This window comes from Phodopus roborovskii, unplaced genomic scaffold (assembly GCF_943737965.1).
Source record: "Phodopus roborovskii unplaced genomic scaffold, PHOROB, whole genome shotgun sequence".
Classification (NCBI taxonomy): domain Eukaryota; kingdom Metazoa; phylum Chordata; class Mammalia; order Rodentia; family Cricetidae; genus Phodopus; species Phodopus roborovskii.
The window spans coordinates 21,149,443-21,168,546 of record NW_026126460.1 but is presented as its reverse complement, the minus strand read 5'-3'; the positions used below and the strand labels follow the sequence as shown (position 1 = coordinate 21,168,546).

General features: G+C 53.0%; 1 protein-coding gene across 1 annotated transcript in view; it reads right to left on the bottom strand.

Moving 5' to 3' along the window:
- Nucleotides 1-19,104, bottom strand: part of Speg (striated muscle enriched protein kinase) — a 55,243-nt gene that overhangs the window by 14,892 nt on the left and 21,247 nt on the right. Inside the window, exons 7-22 of the mRNA XM_051190516.1 lie at nucleotides 14,949-15,124; nucleotides 14,651-14,739; nucleotides 13,627-13,802; nucleotides 10,972-11,232; nucleotides 9,663-9,821; nucleotides 9,370-9,559; nucleotides 9,039-9,262; nucleotides 6,452-6,571; nucleotides 6,112-6,216; nucleotides 5,740-5,946; nucleotides 5,295-5,418; nucleotides 5,033-5,208; nucleotides 2,373-2,485; nucleotides 1,720-1,888; nucleotides 1,444-1,540; nucleotides 1,119-1,319 (exon numbers count right to left, since the gene is read on the bottom strand). Coding sequence (XP_051046473.1) covers nucleotides 1,119-1,319; nucleotides 1,444-1,540; nucleotides 1,720-1,888; nucleotides 2,373-2,485; nucleotides 5,033-5,208; nucleotides 5,295-5,418; nucleotides 5,740-5,946; nucleotides 6,112-6,216; nucleotides 6,452-6,571; nucleotides 9,039-9,262; nucleotides 9,370-9,559; nucleotides 9,663-9,821; nucleotides 10,972-11,232; nucleotides 13,627-13,802; nucleotides 14,651-14,739; nucleotides 14,949-15,124 — 2,587 coding nt within the window. The remainder of the gene's footprint in view (nucleotides 1-1,118; nucleotides 1,320-1,443; nucleotides 1,541-1,719; nucleotides 1,889-2,372; nucleotides 2,486-5,032; nucleotides 5,209-5,294; nucleotides 5,419-5,739; nucleotides 5,947-6,111; nucleotides 6,217-6,451; nucleotides 6,572-9,038; nucleotides 9,263-9,369; nucleotides 9,560-9,662; nucleotides 9,822-10,971; nucleotides 11,233-13,626; nucleotides 13,803-14,650; nucleotides 14,740-14,948; nucleotides 15,125-19,104) is intronic.

Genomic DNA, 19,104 nt, shown 5'->3' with positions numbered 1-19,104 from the left:
GAACTCTCAGGCAACTCCCTTACCCTTTCTGAGCATAGGTCTCCTTGTGGAGTGAAATGAAGGTGATAGTTCCTCTCCTGGCCTACACAGCATCTTATAGGGTTCAAATCACAGCAGAATCTTGTTGACTATAGATGGAACTCCACGACTATATTTGAGAGTAATCCAGAGGTCCGTGTAATGAAATTATTTGTCATTTTGTTGGGACTTGAACAGTGCAGAGCGAGAGACCGGTATTCTCCCTGCTCCAGGAAGGTCAAGCCAACCAACAGCATTGCCAGCCCAATGTGCCTTTGCTTAGCACAGAGAGAGAAATGTGTGGCTTTGAGAAAAGAGTTCTCACGAGTGAAACAAGTTCTCACCTGAAGCAGGGTCCTGTCAAATGTACAGATACACAGCATTGCATCCTGGGATGAAAACATGTGGTGTTTGCTAGCAGTGGGGCCTTAGAATAATACACTATTTAACCTCTTTATGCCTCTTGTATCAGCCAGAAAGCAAGGATGAAATTCTGCTGGGTAGATATACATGAGGATGGAGTATACTAAGTGTAAAATCCATGCAGCATCAACAGGCACACACTAAATGCAAACTTAAGACTTTCTTTCTTTTCTTGAGACAAAGTCTCATTATGTAGCCCTTCCTGCCCTGGAACTCCCTTTGTAGACTAGGCTGGCCTTGAACTCAAAGAGATCCACTTGTCTCTGTCTCCTCACAGAATACAGTCTGTCATGAACTGGTTTGTTTGTTTGCTTGTTTTAACAAATAATTTAGAAAAGGTTTTCACAGATGTCTCCAGACTCATCATGCATCCCAACTGTCAACAAGCAAACATTTTTTTAAGGGTCTGGTAGCCTGGACTGGGCTATGTAGACAAGAATGACCATAAACTTTAGACAAGAATGACCATAAACTTCTGATCTACCTCCCCGGCACTGGGTCACAGGTGTGTGCCTCCCACTCACTTTAATGCGGTGCTGTAACTGAACCTGGGCTCCTAGCACACTAGGTGACAGCCCTAGCTCAAAAACCCACTTTGCAAAGGGCAAAACCTGTTCCCAATTTGCCTTCCCAAAGGACAATCTTTCACCCCCCAACCCCATCTTGTCCCAGGATACAGCTCAGTGACAATGACGAGTCCCCGGCGCCTCTCGAAGGCTTCGTGGAAGTAGAGTACACAGTCATGCTGGAGCTGGGCCAGCAACCGGGCTTCACGTCTTGCTGATGCCTTGGGCTTGGCCTGGCTAGGGATGAACTTGGCTGCGAACTCCAGGCCAGAGCTCCGTTCCACCACACGCCGCAGGTAGGAGAAGGCACCCCTGGAGGACACAGGGAGGGTGACAGGACACTGCCATCACTATAGTGCTGACCCCTCATCCTTCCTGGCCCTCAGACCCAGCAGCCTCTCTCAATGCTTGATGCCAGCTCTTCCTGGCCCCACACCTGCCAATCTCTTGGTGGATGTCGTAGTAGTCACTAAGCCTTCTTCCCCGGTGCTCCTCATCCTCTCTGGCCCCCTCGACCTCCATAGCTGTCTGAGCTGGGGAGACAAATGTTCCCATGTTGGGAGTGGGGCAGACAGAGACAAGGGCAGAGATGGCGAATGTGGGATAGGATCACAGGACAGGTAGTCAGTCAGGTGCTGGGGCTAGAGGATGTGGTGGTGAAAAATAAAGGGCAGGGCACTGCCTGCCCCTTCTTCCCCAAACACTAACCCACCTGAGTGCACAGACAACTCTGCCTTGCAGGAGACTTCGCCACCCAGGTTCCGGGCTGTGCAGGTATAGACGCCTCCATCCTCGGTTCCTGCACTGAGCACCACCAGGGAGCACTCATTCTCCTCATACACGAAGCTCACGTGGTTGCTTTCAGTCAGCAGCGCCTCATCCTGTAGAGGTGGGTGTCACAGGCAGCCTGAGTCTGGCCTTAATGCCATAGCAGACAGCCTTGCATTTGGACCTGGAGGCCAGGGGCCTGCCTGTCAAGCCCTACTCTGTCTCCATTCAGTTCCTCTGACCCTGGGACCAGAATCAGCCTCTCCCTTATCTCTGGGTTCATGCCAGGCAGTGGCGGTGCACACCTTTAATCCCAGCACCCACGAAGCAGAGGCAGGAGGATCTCTGTGGGTTCCAGGCTAGACTGGTTCTACAGAATGAGTTCTAGGACAACCAGGGCTACACACAGAAATCCTGTCTCTGAAAAACCAAAACCGAAGCAAGCAAACAAACAAAAGCCCTAACCCCTCAGTTAGTACCCCTGAGCCCCACCTCCTCCTCCTAACCGCGCCTGTGCCCAGAGGCATCTCAGGCCTCCCAGGACCACACAGACCCCAGGCTCCCTGCCAGCTGTGGCAGCCCACATTACCCTCTGACCTTGTACCACATGATGTCTGGCAGTGGCTTCCCCTCAACTACCACAGCAAAGCGGGCGGTTTCTCCAGGTCCCACCTCCACATCTTCCATGATGGACTCAAACCGAGGGGCCTCTGCAACAAACAGGGGCAGAAGAGGACCAAATGTCATAACCACAGGTCCCCGCCTCTTCAGGCCCTATCAGCAACTGGATGATGAGAATACCGGGCCCTGGCCTCCCAGGCGCCCATTCCCCACCCTCTCACCCCTGCCTGAGGACACCAGAGCTCCTGGCATGGCTCTCCTACTAAATCCTAAGGAAGGTGCTTTCCAGTCCTCAGAAGCACTGTCCCTGGCACAGGTTGCTTTCATCTGATGGCTTTGATATGAGGTCATTTTCACACACAAAAGAAATCTGGATTTCCCATTTCTCTTGTCTGGCTATGCAGCCCTTCCTCCTCCCCCTTCCCCCCCTCCCCCACCACAGTAACCATGAAGCTGGAGCAGTGTGGCTCAGGGCTGCCCCCTGTGGGTGACTGCTCTTCTCAACACCCGACCTGGTGGCCTCTGACTGCCTCTGCTTGGCCCCTGCAAGCTGTGACCTAGAATGAAGTCCCTCAAGGACACTGCCTTCATCTTGAAGCTGCTCTCTCCGAGGCTTGCTTAAACATCTAGGAAGCCGTCTACCCCCCTAGGAGATGGCAAGCTGAACAAGGATGCTGTGCTCAAATATTAACCAGACAGTCTAGGAGTGAACTCTCGGTTCACTTCTCCCACAGACCCCATTATTCCCTGCAAAGCAGCCGCTAATCCTCACGGTAGAATTGAACACACTTTGCAATGTGCCTTGTGAAGACTGGACTCCAGGCCCTGTGTTCTGGGCACATCTTCGGGACCCCAGCTTTAAGGGGAGTGAGAGTAATTAAGCTCCAAGGAAAAAAGTAGAGTAGCCACCACAGGGACCTACCTAGCTTCAGACAGACAACAGGAGAGGCCATTGGACCCAGGGAAGAGGCTGTTACATGGCAGACATGAAGAAAGGGGGCTGTCTTTCTCCCTACCCTGCCTGGCTGACGGGAAAGCTGGGTCAAGCAGAATACAGTATTCGGTATAAGCCCCAGGTCCCTTTGTGGCTCTGGCTGGTTAAGATGGTCTCCCTCAATCTCCATCCATGTCAGGCTACGATGCAGGGCTCCTAGGCCTCTGCAAGCCCCAAATTTGGCTACACCTGGGAAGGATGACAAGTCTAGCAGATGCTATGGTCTGGGGACAGAGTGTTGATTGAGGAAGAAGTGTACGGTTGGGATCTAGGCAAGAGCAAAACTCCAGAAATGGGAACCCCATCAACACAGGGTCAGGTCAGCCCCAGGCCCCCCTCACACCCCTGTGGCTACTGTGCCCACTTTACATCTGTCTTCCTGCTAGGAGCTGGGTCCCCATCTGCTGAGGGAGGAGGTACTCTATCAAGGTCAAAACTCTGGAGGTATTTAGTGAATGTCAATGACTTGTTTTTGTTTCTCGAGACAGGGTTTCTCTGTGTAACAGCAGTCCTAGAAGTCGCTTTGTAGATTAGTCTGGCTTCAAACTCCCGGAGATCCACCTGCCTCTGAGTACTGGGATTAAAGGTATGCACTACTACCACCTGGCCTTTCTTTCCTTTTTTTTCCCCCCCTGGCAGAAAATGTCATAGATTGGCTGTGCTAACTAAAATGTCATTTTCTGTGCTTTTGGCTGGGATCGTAGCCACTCAGCAGGTAAGAACATCTAGTCCAGGCGGATCTGAAGTTTCCAGTGGCAGTTACAGACCCTGGAGTTAATTAACAAAGCAAAACACAAAAACCAATGGCTACCTAATGCACCCTACAGCTCCTGAAATTCTGACTTGAAAGGAGAAATTACAGAAAGGGACTGTGGTTCTAGGCCCCCACATGGTTGAAGGTGACAGTGACTCACACTGTCACACTGTCTGTGCAGCCAGGAGCCTTAGGTGATAAACTGTGCCTGAGGACTTTTGCTTTTTAATCAACTCCTCCTTCCATACTGTTTTAGCTAGACACTCTTTCCTTACTGTTTTTAGCACACAAGCTAATGGTACTCACGGCTTTGCGGACTGACATGGGGACTTGAGCCCAGCTCCTGTACGTATCGGACTCTGTGACCTTGGGCCAGGTTACTTAACACTCTGACCTAGCTTCCTCATCTGCAAAATGGGAATGACAACTAACCCCACCTCACAAGGTTGATGCATTAAATGAAGTAGGTGGAATTCTTCACGCTGGCTCTGGCACATAAGAGACGCTAAATACTATATGTAACACGATACATAGCCTTGTGTATGTATAGGTTGTATATGTGTGTGAGAGTGTTCCTTGGTGCCCAAAGCCCTGTGCTAGGCAAATACTCTACACTGAATTACAGTCAAGATTTGTTTGTTTGTTTTAGATTAGCCCTCTTGTAGCCCGCCTGGCCTCAAACTCATAATCTCCCTGCCTTGGCTTCCTGAGTGCTGTTATTATAGAACATGTCATCATGCATGCTCAATAAATACTAGTTTTATTCCTCTTATTATTACTAATACTGTTATTACTAGAGGGACAGGAATGACAGGGAGGACATGGAGTTGAATCTCCAGCAATGGCAGCATGCCTGAGAGGGAGGAATATTAAGAAGTTGTCACCCACCTGCCAACTCCAGCGTGACGGAGCAGGCCTTTGTGCCATGGCGGTTTCGGGCAGTGCAGGTAAGGGTCCCCAGGTCTCGGCGGCTCACCCGGCAGATCCGAAGACAATACTGGTCGTCATCTGGCTGTCTCAGTTCATACACACCTGTGCGTGCCTCTAGAAGGGCTCCCCGGCAGCTAAGGAAGATATGATGGGTGACCTGGCCAGGTGGGGTTGGGGCTGGACCATCGTAGGAAGGGGACTGGTGAGTAAGGGCTCCTACCTCCTCCAGACAACCTGGGCCTCCACATGGTTAAAGGTGACCGTGACGCAAGCAGGTTGGCCCTCTACTACATACACGATGTCTGGTTTATCCAGCACGGCTGGGGCCTCTTCCAGGGGTGGGCCTGGGAGAGGACAACACAGGCTCTTTGCTGGGTTGACAGTGGGGCCCTCTGCACCCCACCCCCACCCCCACCCCCACTAAAGTTCCGGTTTCATAGATGGAGAAGCTGAGGCTCAGAGTGGTGGAACAGAACCAGGAAGCAGCTAAGGAAGGACTGATGACACAAAAGATTTAGCTTTGTACCCAGACCACTGCTTCCACCGACGGGATGGGCCCCTGCCCAGCAACGCCAGCGCACTATAGTTTCCAAGTCTAGTGCAAGCAGCCTTTAAGCCTCCATCACTGACCCCCCCCCTACACACACACACAGCATTGGACTCACCATGCTCTAACAGCTGCACGGGCTCCGATGGTGCTGAGGGCTTGCTGCTGCTCTTGCCGCTGGTGCTGAGGACCCGGAAGATGTGCTGGAGTCCCTTCTTCAACCCTGTGGCTGCCCACTCAGGCTCCCGTAGGCCTGTGACCAGTGCTGTCCACTGGTCCGAGCCCACCACTTGATGCTGCACAGTGTATGTCAGGGAACCTGGGTCTAGACAAGAAACGGCAGAGATGTTCCTGGTCCCTCTTCTAACATATTATGCACTGCATACTACATCACATGCTCAAAAGCCTGGACCTTTGAGTTCCCCTGCCTGAGCCTTCTCTGCTCAGGCCTCATCCCTACCCTCTGCCGACCTGTGTGGCCCTGACCCACCAATTGCCATGTCCAGACTCCTGGGTGGGTTCCACGTGAGCGTGACCATCCTTCCTGTCACAGCCACTACTTGCGGAGCACCATCCGGAGGGCCTGGAACCACATCTGAAAGCCACAGGTGGGAGTGTGGGGGTGCTTCAAGGCCTAACAGCTCTACAGGACCACCAACCCTTAGGCAGGAAGCTGGGGCTGAGGCTCGGCCACGGGCACAGGGGCAATGCCAGCTGCTCCCTCAGCAGAGGAGAGGGAGCTGGTATAGAGTCCCCCCACCTCCAGCCTCGCCCTTGGGTGGTGCCAGAGGCCATAGTGGACGAACTGCTAGAGAGGATGTTTGTCTCACCCGTGACATAGAGGTGGGCATAGCAGGCAGCTTTGCCCAACTTGTTGGCGATGACACTCTTATAGACACCAGCGTGCTGAGGCCCCACAGCCGGGAACACCAGGCGATGTATATCCCTGTCTGTCGGGGAGGGACAGTGACACATGGCTGATTAGGAGAATACTTTATGGGCTTGGCTCATGCAAGCTCAAGCGTGGTCAAACAAGCAGGAAGAGGGCAAGGGGAAAGGACAGGGCAGCCATCAACAGACAAAGCTGGCCCTTGTTGTTCTCAGTCATTTGGCATCTTCTTCTCCCACAAGGTTCGTCTTTGTTTGTGTGTCCCCAATCCTGTGACAGCCCCCTCATTCCTGTACCTCCAAGCAGTTACACATTCTAAGTCAAAGCTGTGACAAAGTTTTGTTAGTAGGTCCCTCCCCCAATCTCTTCTAACCCCAGTAGCCGCTGCCTGGGTTTCATCTCCAGCAGAGTCTGAGGGAAGTCTACTGGAGATCAGCCAAATCCCGACTCTTCTAGACGATCGGGTCCCTGAACAGGCCACATGAGTTCCACCTCTGACTCTTAGCTCACCAAATTCCTCCCTTACAGAATGTTCTCAACTCTTACCTAAAGTTCCCTTCTCCTTTAAGACATAGTTCAGGGACATACCCAAGAAGCCTAGCTTGCCATGGCCCCACCCCCTCCTTCCAGTACCCAGATGATGCTCTCCCTTGGTCTCCAGCCCTCCTGAAGCTCATTGCTGGGTACCAGGTCCCAATGATTTTGGAGATTTCTTCTTTTCACATCTGTGAGTGACAGCTCCTGACCAGCTCTGCTTGTTCAACCCAGAACTCAATGCTTTGCATACAGTAAGTGCCAAATATATGTCATAATATGAATTATAATAAGAGTTGCCTGCTCTGTGTTCATCTTATGCCAGGTACTTGACATGCTTTTCTCAACAACTCTACAAAATTATCCCCATTTACCAATAAGGTCAGCGACATTAATAGGCTTGTCCAAGGTTACACAGCTAATAAATGAGGAAGCAATGGTTTGAGCTTAAGTCCCGTTTCATCCCAAAGCTCTTTCTTGCGCTCTGCTCCATCGGTGGTAAGGAGGCTGTCTCTGGGAGGACGCGAAGAAGGGGCAGCTTGTACTGTTCTCTTTCACAGCAGGGATGTCCCCAAATGCTCCTGTCTCCCTTTAGCTTATCTCACTTGGAATGACCATCCATTCATTTATCTCTGCCTACACTATTTATAAGGGAAGAGACGCCAAAGGCTGCCAGATACAGGCACAGCAGAGACGTCAGCTCAGATCCCGAGACAGACACCTACCAGGGCCTCAAAGTAAATGGAGACACAGGAAAGTCTGTGACTGAGCAATGACAGCTACAGAGGGAGCAAGGGTCAGGGCTGCTGTGGGCTCTGGAGATGCGATGAAAATGGAGATGGGAGAATGGACCGTGAGTGACTAAAACAGCCTTCATTTCTCTTTTGTTTTTTCTTTCCTCTCTGCCACACTGGGCAGGGTTTCATGATGTCCGGATTAGCCTAGAGGTCACTATGCGCCTGAGAATGACCTTGAACTTCTGATACTCCTATCCCTGCCTCCCGAATTCTGGCATTACAGGTACATGCCACCATGCCCAGTTTAGGCAGTAGAGGTCACACCAGGGCTTCGAGGATGCTGGCAAGCACTTTACCAACTGAGCTACATCCCCAGTCAAAAGCAGGCTCTTAAAGAGACGGGCTTGGGTCAGAAGGTCCTTGCTTCCCTTTGAGGAAGTGCCTGTACCTCCCTAAGCCTCAGTTTCCCCATCTGCAAACAGGTATAAGAGTACCTGCTTCACAGACCTATGACAAAGTGAGATTGTCCCTGTCATGTCTTCAGACCTTGGGATACACCACATATGAAGTACTTATTAAGGGGCTATTAGATGCAGCTACAGAAATAAACCCTCCCAGGTGGAGGCAGGAGGAACTCACACGAGATTCCCTTGGGACTCCCAAGTGTTCCCTTGGGAAAGAAACCAGGCAAGAGGACTCCAACCCAAATACCCTGTTCTTTGTATCCCCGGCTCCCTCTTCCTCATTGACCATTTGTCAGCAACCCTGGATCAGCTTCCCTTCAGCAAGACCCTGTGCATGCCAGCCCTTCCACTGAGATTCTCAGGCATGTGGGCAGCTCAGCTTTATCAACAGTGAGAGTGGTGGCAACAAAACTGTCATAAGATTTACCGTTTGCTGACCACTTGCTGTCTACCAGGCCCTGCTTTTGGAGATATATATCACTAAGTTCATTCTCATCACAGCTCAGTTGCAAATGAGGGAGGAACTCATTTCTGTAGCCTGTTTGCAGTCCCCATGCTGGTCAGCAGCAGGCTAGACTGCCTGCCCACTAAGTGCTAACAGAGCCACTCAGGGGTGATTTGGCAGATGACACTGTGTGGGCTCAAGAAGAGACAGATTGACCTCAAACCCCTAAAGGTTCTGTTCTCCAGACCCTCCCATTTCTAACCAAATTATGAAGAGAAGACCTTGAGGGGTTCCTAGGGGAGGATCCAAAAAGCCAAGAGGTTGCTGGGTTCCTCCCCAGTCACGTACACTGTGTCATGCGTCGGTCATCGCTGCTTTGAATTCGGTGGCCGTTGTGGAACCAGCTGATGGCAGGGTAGGGCAGGCCAGTCACTTGGCACTCCAGCATGGCCTCTTTAGCTAGTCCCACTTCCAGATCCTGCAGCGGCCTCAAGAAGTCGGGAATCGACAGCCTCTCCAGGTCTCCGTGCTCTGGCTCCTCAGGGATGGACGGCATCTTCTCCAGCTTCGAGCTGTAAGAACCACATGTCTGCCCAGATGTGCACTGCTATGCCCTCCCGGCTCAGGGTAAGGGTCCCTCAGAGGCACTGCAGGCAGCACCTGGAGTCCTAGGTGGTACCTGGGGCCAGAGGCGGCTGTCCGGGGCTCCTCCACATACAGCTGGGCAGAGCAGTGGGCGTGGCCGTGAGTGTTGGTGGCACTGACTTCATATAGTCCCTCATCTTCACTTCCCACCCGTGCAATGTGCAGCGAGTGTAGACCTCCATCCTGTCGCAGCCGCAAGTTCTCGCTCTCACTCACAGCGTGGCCTGGGGACAGGAGGACACAGACACAAATCTGCTATAGCAGAAGGACAGGCACACCCTGTCTTAGCCCTTGATTTTCCAACTTATTCAGAGTGGGGAACCATACCAAAATGAGTCCAGGTAACAGAGGGAGGTGGGGTTCCGCTGATCTTGCAATCCAAGCGGGCAGCACGGCCTTCTAGTACCTCTACGTCTTCCAGCAACCGGGTGAACAGAGGGGCCAGTGATGGCCGGACCGTCAGCCGGGCGCTGCAGGTCAGTTCATCTATGGGGAAGTGGGCAGCACTGGGTCAAAGGTGACTGTGAAGGCCAAGACAACTCATCTCACAGGTCCATTCCAGCCTTGAGAGCCTGAGCTGAGCCCTACAAGGGCTCTGAGCACGAGGGCTGAGGCAGTGGGCAAAGGTTCATAGACCAGGCCTTGTTAGGAGGCAAGAGGTCGCCAATGATGGGCAGCAGCCTCCCAAGGTGGGCTGGGGACACTAGAGGAGCACAGAACCTGATTAAGCTTACCTTCCTCTGTCCAGTCAAGATGAAACATAACTTGATTCTGAGAAGGTTCTTGAAGAGAAGGCCCTGCCCAGACTTTTCTGTCTGGTTCATGCCCACACTCTGTCTCACCTGTCATATACCTACAGCGGATGCCTCATGTCCCACTCTATACCCCCTGACCCAGAGGCAGGTGCCCTCATCTCTGTTCTTCACAGAGAACAGGACCAGGACAGAGATGCCACCAACAGTGAAAACAGCTGGCATCCATGAGTGGCCACCCTACCACCGGCACTGGGCTTTGTTCTCCGCAGGGGTTATCTCCCTAACCCTGCCAATCCCCCTGCCTGGTAGGTATTAGCACATTTCCCTTTCGCAGATGGATAGAATAAAGCTCACACAGAGGCAGTGACTTGTCCAAAGACATATGCTTGGCAATGGGCAGGGCAAGGAGAGAGATGCCCAAGTCAGGTTTGCTTGCTCCATCTCAGTGGACTTGCTCGACCTGGGAATAACATTATTTTCTGTCCCAGATATGGCTCTAGTCAGTGGTTCTCAACCTGTGGGTCATGACCCCCATCATCAAATGACCCTTTCATAGGCGTCACAAATCAGATATGTTACATGTCAGCTATTTATATTGCAATTCATAACAGTAGCAAAATTACAGTTACAAAGTAGCAATGAAAATAATTCTATGATGGGGGGGGGGTCACCACAACATGAGGTACTATATTAAAGTGTCCCAGCAGGAAGAAGATTGAGAATCACTGCTCTAAGTGCTCATTGTCTGGGGGGGGGGCAGAGGCCCATACTATCTCCTGGTTAGAATTCTACTTTCTGGGCATCTGTACTGTACCCTGCCTTTTGGTTCCCTCCCCAGCTCTGGACACCACAGCAGTCCTAGCACCTGAGTGAGTAGGTACCTTTGGCTGTGCTCAGCTTGCACGTGTAGACACCACTGTCGTCCTCATGCACAGAGGTGAGCAGCAGCTTGCATTTGCGGCCATCAAAATGCATCTTGCATTTGAGCAGTGCAGGCTGCAGCAGGCGGCCACGGCACAGCCAGTCCACCTCCACGTCAGCTGGACCTGCCACCAGGCACTCAAACAGAGCCATCTCCCCGGCCCCCACGTCCACGTCCTGCAGGGGGGCCAGCACGGCCAGGGACCTGCTTTCAGGGTGTGCTGAGGGGGAGGCAGTCACAGAGGGCACAGACAGAGCAGAGACACACGGGGCAAGGAAGACACACACACGCACACACAGAGAGACAGACAGATACAGAGAGAGAAAGATGCATTTGGTTCCTCTGGAGACTGGGGAAGCCCATCCGCCCCAGGCAAGTCAACAAGGAGTCCCTAGACCTGACTGCGAGATGGGAACCTATGTTGGCCCCTGGGAGGGAGAAGTGATGAGAGGTGAAAGGGAATTGAGGGAGGGGGTCCGACAGGATGGTGGCAGCAGCAACGGCGGCGGCGGTAAAGAAAACACAGCACACTAGCTGGGTACAAACTGGACTTTATTTGAGCTATGAAATAGTATTTCCAAGCCTACACCCCCACGATGACCCTACTCCTGGGCTCAGCCTGGCTATCTGTCGCATTCCCAGACAGAGATGTGAAGGAGGGAACCCTACTGGATCCTAAGCTTGCCCGCAGCAAGGGCTTAGCCCTAGACCTCTGGCTTTTGGTCTCTCGAGGAATAAAAAGTGTTGTGCCATGTAAAACTTATTTCTGAAATGGTCAGTGCCCCGCCCCTTCCCAGTGAGCCTCCTAGCTACTGTACCTGCCCCTCTGGGCCCCGCCACCCTGTGGATGCCATGTTCTGTCATCTACTTCCCTCTTAGTCCACCTCAGAGGCATTCTTCCCTGACTGTCACAGACACACAGACAGACAGACAGATAGACAGACGGTGGCCTGTAGCAGCGTAGCACATGCACTCGCTTGATGCTCCCTACAGGGAGACTGGGGAAGCTTGGCACCCCTCATGGTAATCCCTTCCCAGCACTCAGTCCTTCTGGGGGGCCTCCTGGCCTGAACATCCACATATCCACTTAGGGAGGGAGGATCCACAGGGGCCCACGGGCTACCCCAGGGTGCTTCATGGGCTAGGGAGGGAGAGGGAGGCAGGGATAAGTCCGGGCCGGAGAGCCGGCTGTGCCTGTGGGCAGGAGGCAGTGAAACACAGCGAGGTCCGAGAGGTGCCTGAGACAGGGGCGCGGCTCGGAGGGTAGCGGGGGGCAGCGCAGGCGGCCCCCTGAGCTCACTCGCCTGTGTACAGACAAAAACCTCAGTCAGCAAGCGGCAGGTTAGTGCGGCACACACACACACACACACACACACACTTGCACACACATGTGCACACAGGTGCACAGACCTAGCTAGGGCCCCTCTGGATATGGAGCTGCCTCCAAAACTGCCACTTTCGGCTCTGCGTAGATCAGCAGTGGGGCGAAAGGGCCAGTGGCTAACCTGGTCCCTGGGGTTCCTGGACAGACAGAGACCCTGAGCCACAAGGGGAGAGGTGTTCATAGGCATTAGGAGCACCCCAAAGCCTTTGGAATGCTGGAAGGAACCCCAAAGAGAAAGAAGCACCAAGACGTAGGTTAACACGGAGAAGCGAGGCAGAGCCCAACCCCAGAGAAGGAAGAGGGCAGAGGATGGGACTGAAGGATTTAGAGCTCAGAGAGGAGACAACCACAGCAACAAGAGGAACCTGGAAGAGAGAGGCAGGCGAGGCCTGGCAGAGGAACTAGAACTGAAGGTCTGGGCTCCAACAGGGCCGTAGGAGTGTGTTGGGAAGCCCTTAAAGTTAGCCTTTACCCACTTGAAGAAACCTGTGCCCAGTGAGAGGCAGGGAAGGACCATGGTAGAGTAAGGGGCTGAGGAGGTGTCCCTAATCCTGTGATGTCACATGGAGGGGATGGTCAAGCAGATGGCAAGCAGAAGGGTGACCTGGCAGGCTTCAGTGGGTAGCCTGGACAGACCCTATTATGCCAGCTGCCTGAGAACCCTGCCTTATGCCCCCCAACTGTGAGGAACTAGCCCTCTCCATCCTCCAGGGCTCTGTAACCCTGGAGCCCCATCATGACGGATGATACCTAAGGCTCTCTTCGAACGGGTCCAGACACCAGCCACTCCCCAGTGCTACCCCAACCACAATAGTTTCTGCATAACAATCAAATGTGTATGGATGGCAAGCAGGGGACAAGAGGAAGGCAAGGGGGTCAGTGAAGAATGGGCCTGCACTGAACCCCCCAACAAAGCTTATTAGTGTGGAAAGAGGGTGTCTGGCTACAAGATGCAGGGCTTCCAGCTACCATCAGGAATTGTCATGATGGAGCACAGGTAAGGCAACTTGGGCAGCCAGTTGAGTATGGAATTATTTACTGTACGATCTTAGGCAAGTCACTTTCTTTCCTTGGGCTTCAATTCAGCCAACTACAAGATAAGCAACTGGAGGGGGGACCTCCATGGCCCTTTCAGTGTGACACCCTATAACTGAGGCTGGATGTGGGCTGTCAGGAGGGTGAGGAGTGGGATAGATAGGCAGGGATTTCCTGAGTACATGGGCCTCTCACCTCGGACCTCCAGGCGGGCCTCACACTGCCGAGCGCCATACTCATTGACTGCCTTGCAAGTGTAGAAGCCAGCATCACCCCGCTCAGCAGCCAGGATCCGCAACCGGCAGAGGCCACCCTCGGCCTCCTCTGCGAAGCGCCGCTGGTCTGGGCGCACAGGCTGACGATTTCTCAGCCTGTCAATGAGACAAAAGCTCAGCCTCGGAACCTGGAAGTCCTTACCTGCATTCATAGCAACAGGAAGAGGGAAGATGTTGAGCCTCCACACTGGCTGTAGGCCTCCCCTCACTGGCTTCCGAATCTATATGGCTGATCACTGCAACCTTGGGATCCAAAGCTAGGTTTACCCCTACTTTCTCCAAGTACTTTTAGGCCCACTCGGATCTCTCCCACCTCAGAACCCGCATCACCTTTAAATATCTCTTAGATGCCCCCATATCTTATTTCCACTTATTTGTAACAGAAACAGATTCCTACTCCCTAAAAGGGATTATAATGTTATAATCTTAAAAAAATAGTAATAATTACAATGGAGACCACATAATCAATTAAAATGAAAATCAGAACCCAGACCAAGTGTAGGGGCCGGGACAATGACATGCTGAGTAGTGTCCAGGCACCTGGGATGCACAAGGCACGGCAGCTGGGAACTACATTTAACTCAGGCTTGGGTAGCTCGGAAACAAATTGTGAGGACTAGGTCTGCCACAGGCTGGGTAGAGAACGGCTTGGCTTCAAAAATCACCCTGCATCAGCTGTTGGCATAGAAATGAACAGCCTTCCAGATGGCAAGGAGTCCTAGCCTTTCATTCAGAGTGGATGGACATGAAGCCACTCATTGCTCCAATGCCCCCCCCAATAGATGAGGCCCTGGGCAGGCATGGGGAGTGGTACTGCTATTTGAGATGGGGTCCCAAGGGAAGCTCTCTAGAGCTCTGCTCCCTTCTACCAAAGCCAGCTCTTAGGCTTAGCCTGGGGAGAGGGGACCATCACTAGTGGATGGTATATGTGGTTTGCTACTTACCAGGAGACCACAGGCTTGGGCTCCCCCTGCACTCGGATGCTCATAATGACATCTTGGCCTTCTCTTACCGATTGGTCCATGAGTGAGACCTGAAGGAGAATCCCAAAGCATCAGGGGTGACAGACTATAGGCCTGGGACAGAGGTCTCTTCCACACCAGTCTGTGACTGTCTCTGGGTAACAAGGGTTAATGGGGCAAGGTTCCATTAGGTGCAATGCTTAAGAGTGGTCTCAAGAATAAGGGGTGTATAACAGAATGGTGTCCACAGAAGGCTGGGTATCAGCCCCAGGGGTCTGACCTTGAAGGTTGGGGGTGCCTTGGAGGAAGAGTCAGAGGAATCGCGATCCTGGCTGGGACTGAGCTTCATGGTAGGGGTTCGGGGCCAGGTCTCGCCAGGCTCTGGGAACTCCTCTGGGGGGCTCAGGTACTCCTCATCAGAGGTGATAGGACTGCTGAAAGGGGATGTGGACCCACCTGGAGGAAAGATAGATGACATCATGGAGAAAGGATGGAGAGAGCTAGCTGGGAGTAGTGAAGAGAGGCCCAGCCCTGATGTCCCTCCTGGTGGAGATCCCTTGCTGTGCGACCATGCCCAGACACTTCCTCCTCTGTCAAGCCCTGCCAGCTCTGATGATATTCTACAGAGAAGAGCCTAAAGCAAAAGATTTGGCTGGAAGAAGGGCCACTATTCGGCCTTGGGGGCGATCCTGAGTCCTACTGAAGCGGTTAATAAATGTTTGGGCCTCCAAACTACCAGTCACAAGCTCCAAAGGGGACAGTTGGAACCCACGACAACAGGACCAAGACACGGCTTTCTTGGGTGAGCTGGGCCGGGCACAGAAGGAGCATACACCTCAGACAAGCCCCGTCCGGACTTCTGTCCAGGGCCAATGAGGTGGCAGTGTCCAGGCAGCCCTTCCCCCATCCCTTCTCAGCTTCCCCAGGGGCACCTGTTGGCCCCATCCCTATAGCATGAACCCCAAATTATCAGGGCAGAGGGAAGTAGAGTTAAAGTCATCCATAGAAAACGGTGATTCAGCCTAGGAAAAGAGGAGGGGACACCTGGGTCTGCCTTGGGGGAGGGGTGTCCCCAGGGCCCTGAAGCTTCTCCCCTCCAACTGGCCAGGGGCCCAGCCTCGCTGAGCTGGCGCTTATCCGACTGCCAAATACAGACATGAATCTGCCACAGCCCCCTGGCCCCTCCTCCTGTTTCCCCAACCCCAAGCCCCCATCAGTACTGCACCCCAACTCACCCTGAGGCTTTGCACAAGGACCCCGGCCCGTACCTTCCTTAAGCCTCTGCCCTGGCACCAGGCCCGCCTGCTCCCTGCCCACTGCCCACTGGCTTTAGCTCCCCAGGGAGCAGGCGTTCAGCCTGCCCAGCCCCACTCACTCGATGACCCAGCAGAGGCCCGCACTGAGCCGGTCCTGGGGGAGGGGAAGTGAGCCTAGGAGGGGGAAGGAGGAGGGAGAGGCTGGGCAGCAGGCAGGCTCTAGCTGGGAAGGTGGTGTCTGCCGAGACCACAGGGAGCAGCAGCCCCTGGAGCCGCGGAATAGGAACAGGGGGAGGGGCGGAGCCCAGCCCAGCTGAATTTAGCCACTGCTCATTCCAAGCAGCCAGCCTCTGCCTTTCTTCTCATTACAGCTTGGGACACTGACAAGAGCTGAGTGCCTCAGTAGGGCCTGGACTCCAGGTGTGGGGACCCCAGTCCTCAGAGGAAACGGGGTAGGGATACCCTGCACTGTGGCATTTAATATCTTTGCCTGGGTTGTAAGTGTTGAGTGATCACCCTAAGAAGTGTCCAGAGAAAATGACTCTATGCTACCCCTTGCTTTGCCCAAACCAACAAGACTCAACTTCGGAATGCATGACTAGCCAGCCTTAAACCCTAGATCAGGTCACAACCAGCTTTCTCAGACACAGAGACCCAAAGAACTGTCAGGGATTTGGCCCTCCTTCCCAGATTTGTCCCCTATCAACCTAAGGAAACTTAGCACATGGCTGCTGCCTCCCAGGTCCTGCACTAGGTAAGTCTGGGGAAACAGGTACCTCAGGACACAGGCCTGTGTTCAACCCAAACATGGGCTCTACTGGATCCCTGCTGGCAACTTGCTGGCAACCCATCAACTCACCAGCACCCATAACTAGGAAAGTGTGAGCTACTCCACACCAATGTCAGTCCTCACCAGCACCCATTTGCACCCAGAGAGTGGGAAAGGAGCTTGGACAGAGCAACAGAGACAGAGGTGTTAAGCTGTGGCCACAAGTCCTTCTCCCTCCCCTAGCCCCTCCCTCCACCCAAGGCCACATTCCCAAGCTATGACCTGTGCTCCTCAGCACTGCCAGTGAGGAAGAAGGGTGAGGGCCAAGAGGAGGGCCCTGCTTTCAGGTTGGCTGTCTCAAGGTTGTGGAGGAGAGAGAAATCAGAATGGCACTTGCAGCTGGAGGCGTGGCCCCAGCTGACACTGAGATCATAAGCACAACCCTCGGAGGACGGGGCTCCTCTCCTCCATGGAGCTTAGACTCCTGGCTCCAGGGTCACCTCCAGGCTGGACAGTGCTGAGGCAGCCTTGGAGGGTGGGGCAAAGATTTGTCTGTCTGGCAAAGGTCTGTGAGTGCCTCAGAGACCCCTGGTGACCATTAGGGGAATAGCACTTAGGTGCTATCCAGCCAATCAGTAAGTCTAGGTCAAGTCTCTTGGCCAGATTGCTAGCCGGGCTGGATGCTTGGGCTCCAGAGGGGTAGAATGATTGCTCTCTGCGAAAAGGAAGCGGTCTCTGCTACACCATAAGCCCAAACTGTGTCACCAAGGAAGTTGGCAAGAGGATCCTAAGCTACACTGGTCTCATGGGCAAAATCACCTTTGTAGCCAGTCCCTAACATTTCAGGCCTGATCCATCTACAAGCCCAGCTTTCAATGTTGGAGATACACATATACCAGGAAGGAAACATGGAGCTAGTTCTCCAGAACTCCCCATTAAAGGATCACCCCTTCGCATTTGAGCCATTCCTTCACGTGCTGCTGACTCTGCTCACACAGCGGCCCTCTCAACAGTGCTTTCAAGTCAGTCCCATTCAATAAAACCTGGCATTAGAGAAACCACGAAGCAGGAGCTCCTCTGGCCAGTTCACCCAGCTGGTCCCAACTGTCTGCAATGTCTACCCTGAACATAGCTTCCGCTGCCAGCCAGTACCTAGCACATGGAACGGCATCACCCAGGTTCCTTCCATCGGGACTGTCAGAGTGATGCTTGGACCACCCACATCAGCACCACTTGGGGTTTATTTTGAAGTACAGATTCTTAAACCTTGTCCAGCCTACAGAATTGATTTTCTGAAGTGAGAAGTCAAAAACTGTATTTCTTTTTTCAAAAGCACTCTAGGGATTCCTAGGCATGTGAAAATTTCAAGACCCAGGCAAATCCTCATGGGAGGATGGAAACCCAAAGAGGTGGCTTCGCTGAGCACTTGGCCATTCAACTTCAGAGGACAGCTGTAAACCCGCAAGTCTGGCTCCACAGATCTTGTCTTTCCAATCATGTCAGCCAGCTCCCCATTATGAGCGAGGTCTTAAACTCCATGCCAGTGATTTTAAACATTTTGTTTTTTCCAGTTTGTTGGCTTTCCTCCCTCCCTTCCTTTCTTTCCTCTGCTTTGTTTTAGTTTTTGCTTGTTTTTGAGACAGTGTTTCCCTGTGTAGCCCTGGCTGTCCTGAAACTTACTCTGTAGACCAAGCTGGACTAGAACAAAGAGCTCCACCTGCCTCTGCCTCCCAAGTGCTGGGACTAAAGGTGCCACCATCGCCACTGCCCAGCTCAGTTGGCTGGTTTTCAAAGTCTGCTGTGCTTTAGAATCACCTGGAGAGCTCTTTGGGCTACAAACTCCTGGGACCCTCCCCATGGTTTCTGATTCGTGGTCTGGAGCAGGGCCCACAATCTGTTTAAGTCACTTGTTTTGCAGTACTGGGGACTGGATTTAGGACTTTGTGTGTGCTATGCCAGCATTCCCCTGAGCCTCTTTTTATTTCTTTGAGACAAGGTCTCATTATGTTGCTGAAGGTAGCCTTGAACTCACTTTGTATCCCTAGCAGGTTATGATCTCAGCCTCCCCAGTAGGATTACATACAGGCTTGGGTGGACAGATAGGCAACAGTCTATACATCCAGCACATTCCCAAGGGATGCTGATGCTTTCGAGGACTCAGTGGCCCACAGCTTTAGGGTTTCTCCTGCCATCCCAACCTCCTGTCTCAGACAGAGCCTTATTACTCTGTATGTCCTTCACGGTCTCCATAAGTGCTTCCAGGGCTTGAACTTCCTGAACAATTCTCCTTACTTACTTTTTTTTTTTGAGACAGGGTTTCTCTGTGTAACAGTCTGAGCATCTTGGAACTGGATCTGTAGACCAGGCTGGCCTCACACTCACAGAGACCCACCTGCCCCTGCTGTCCGAGT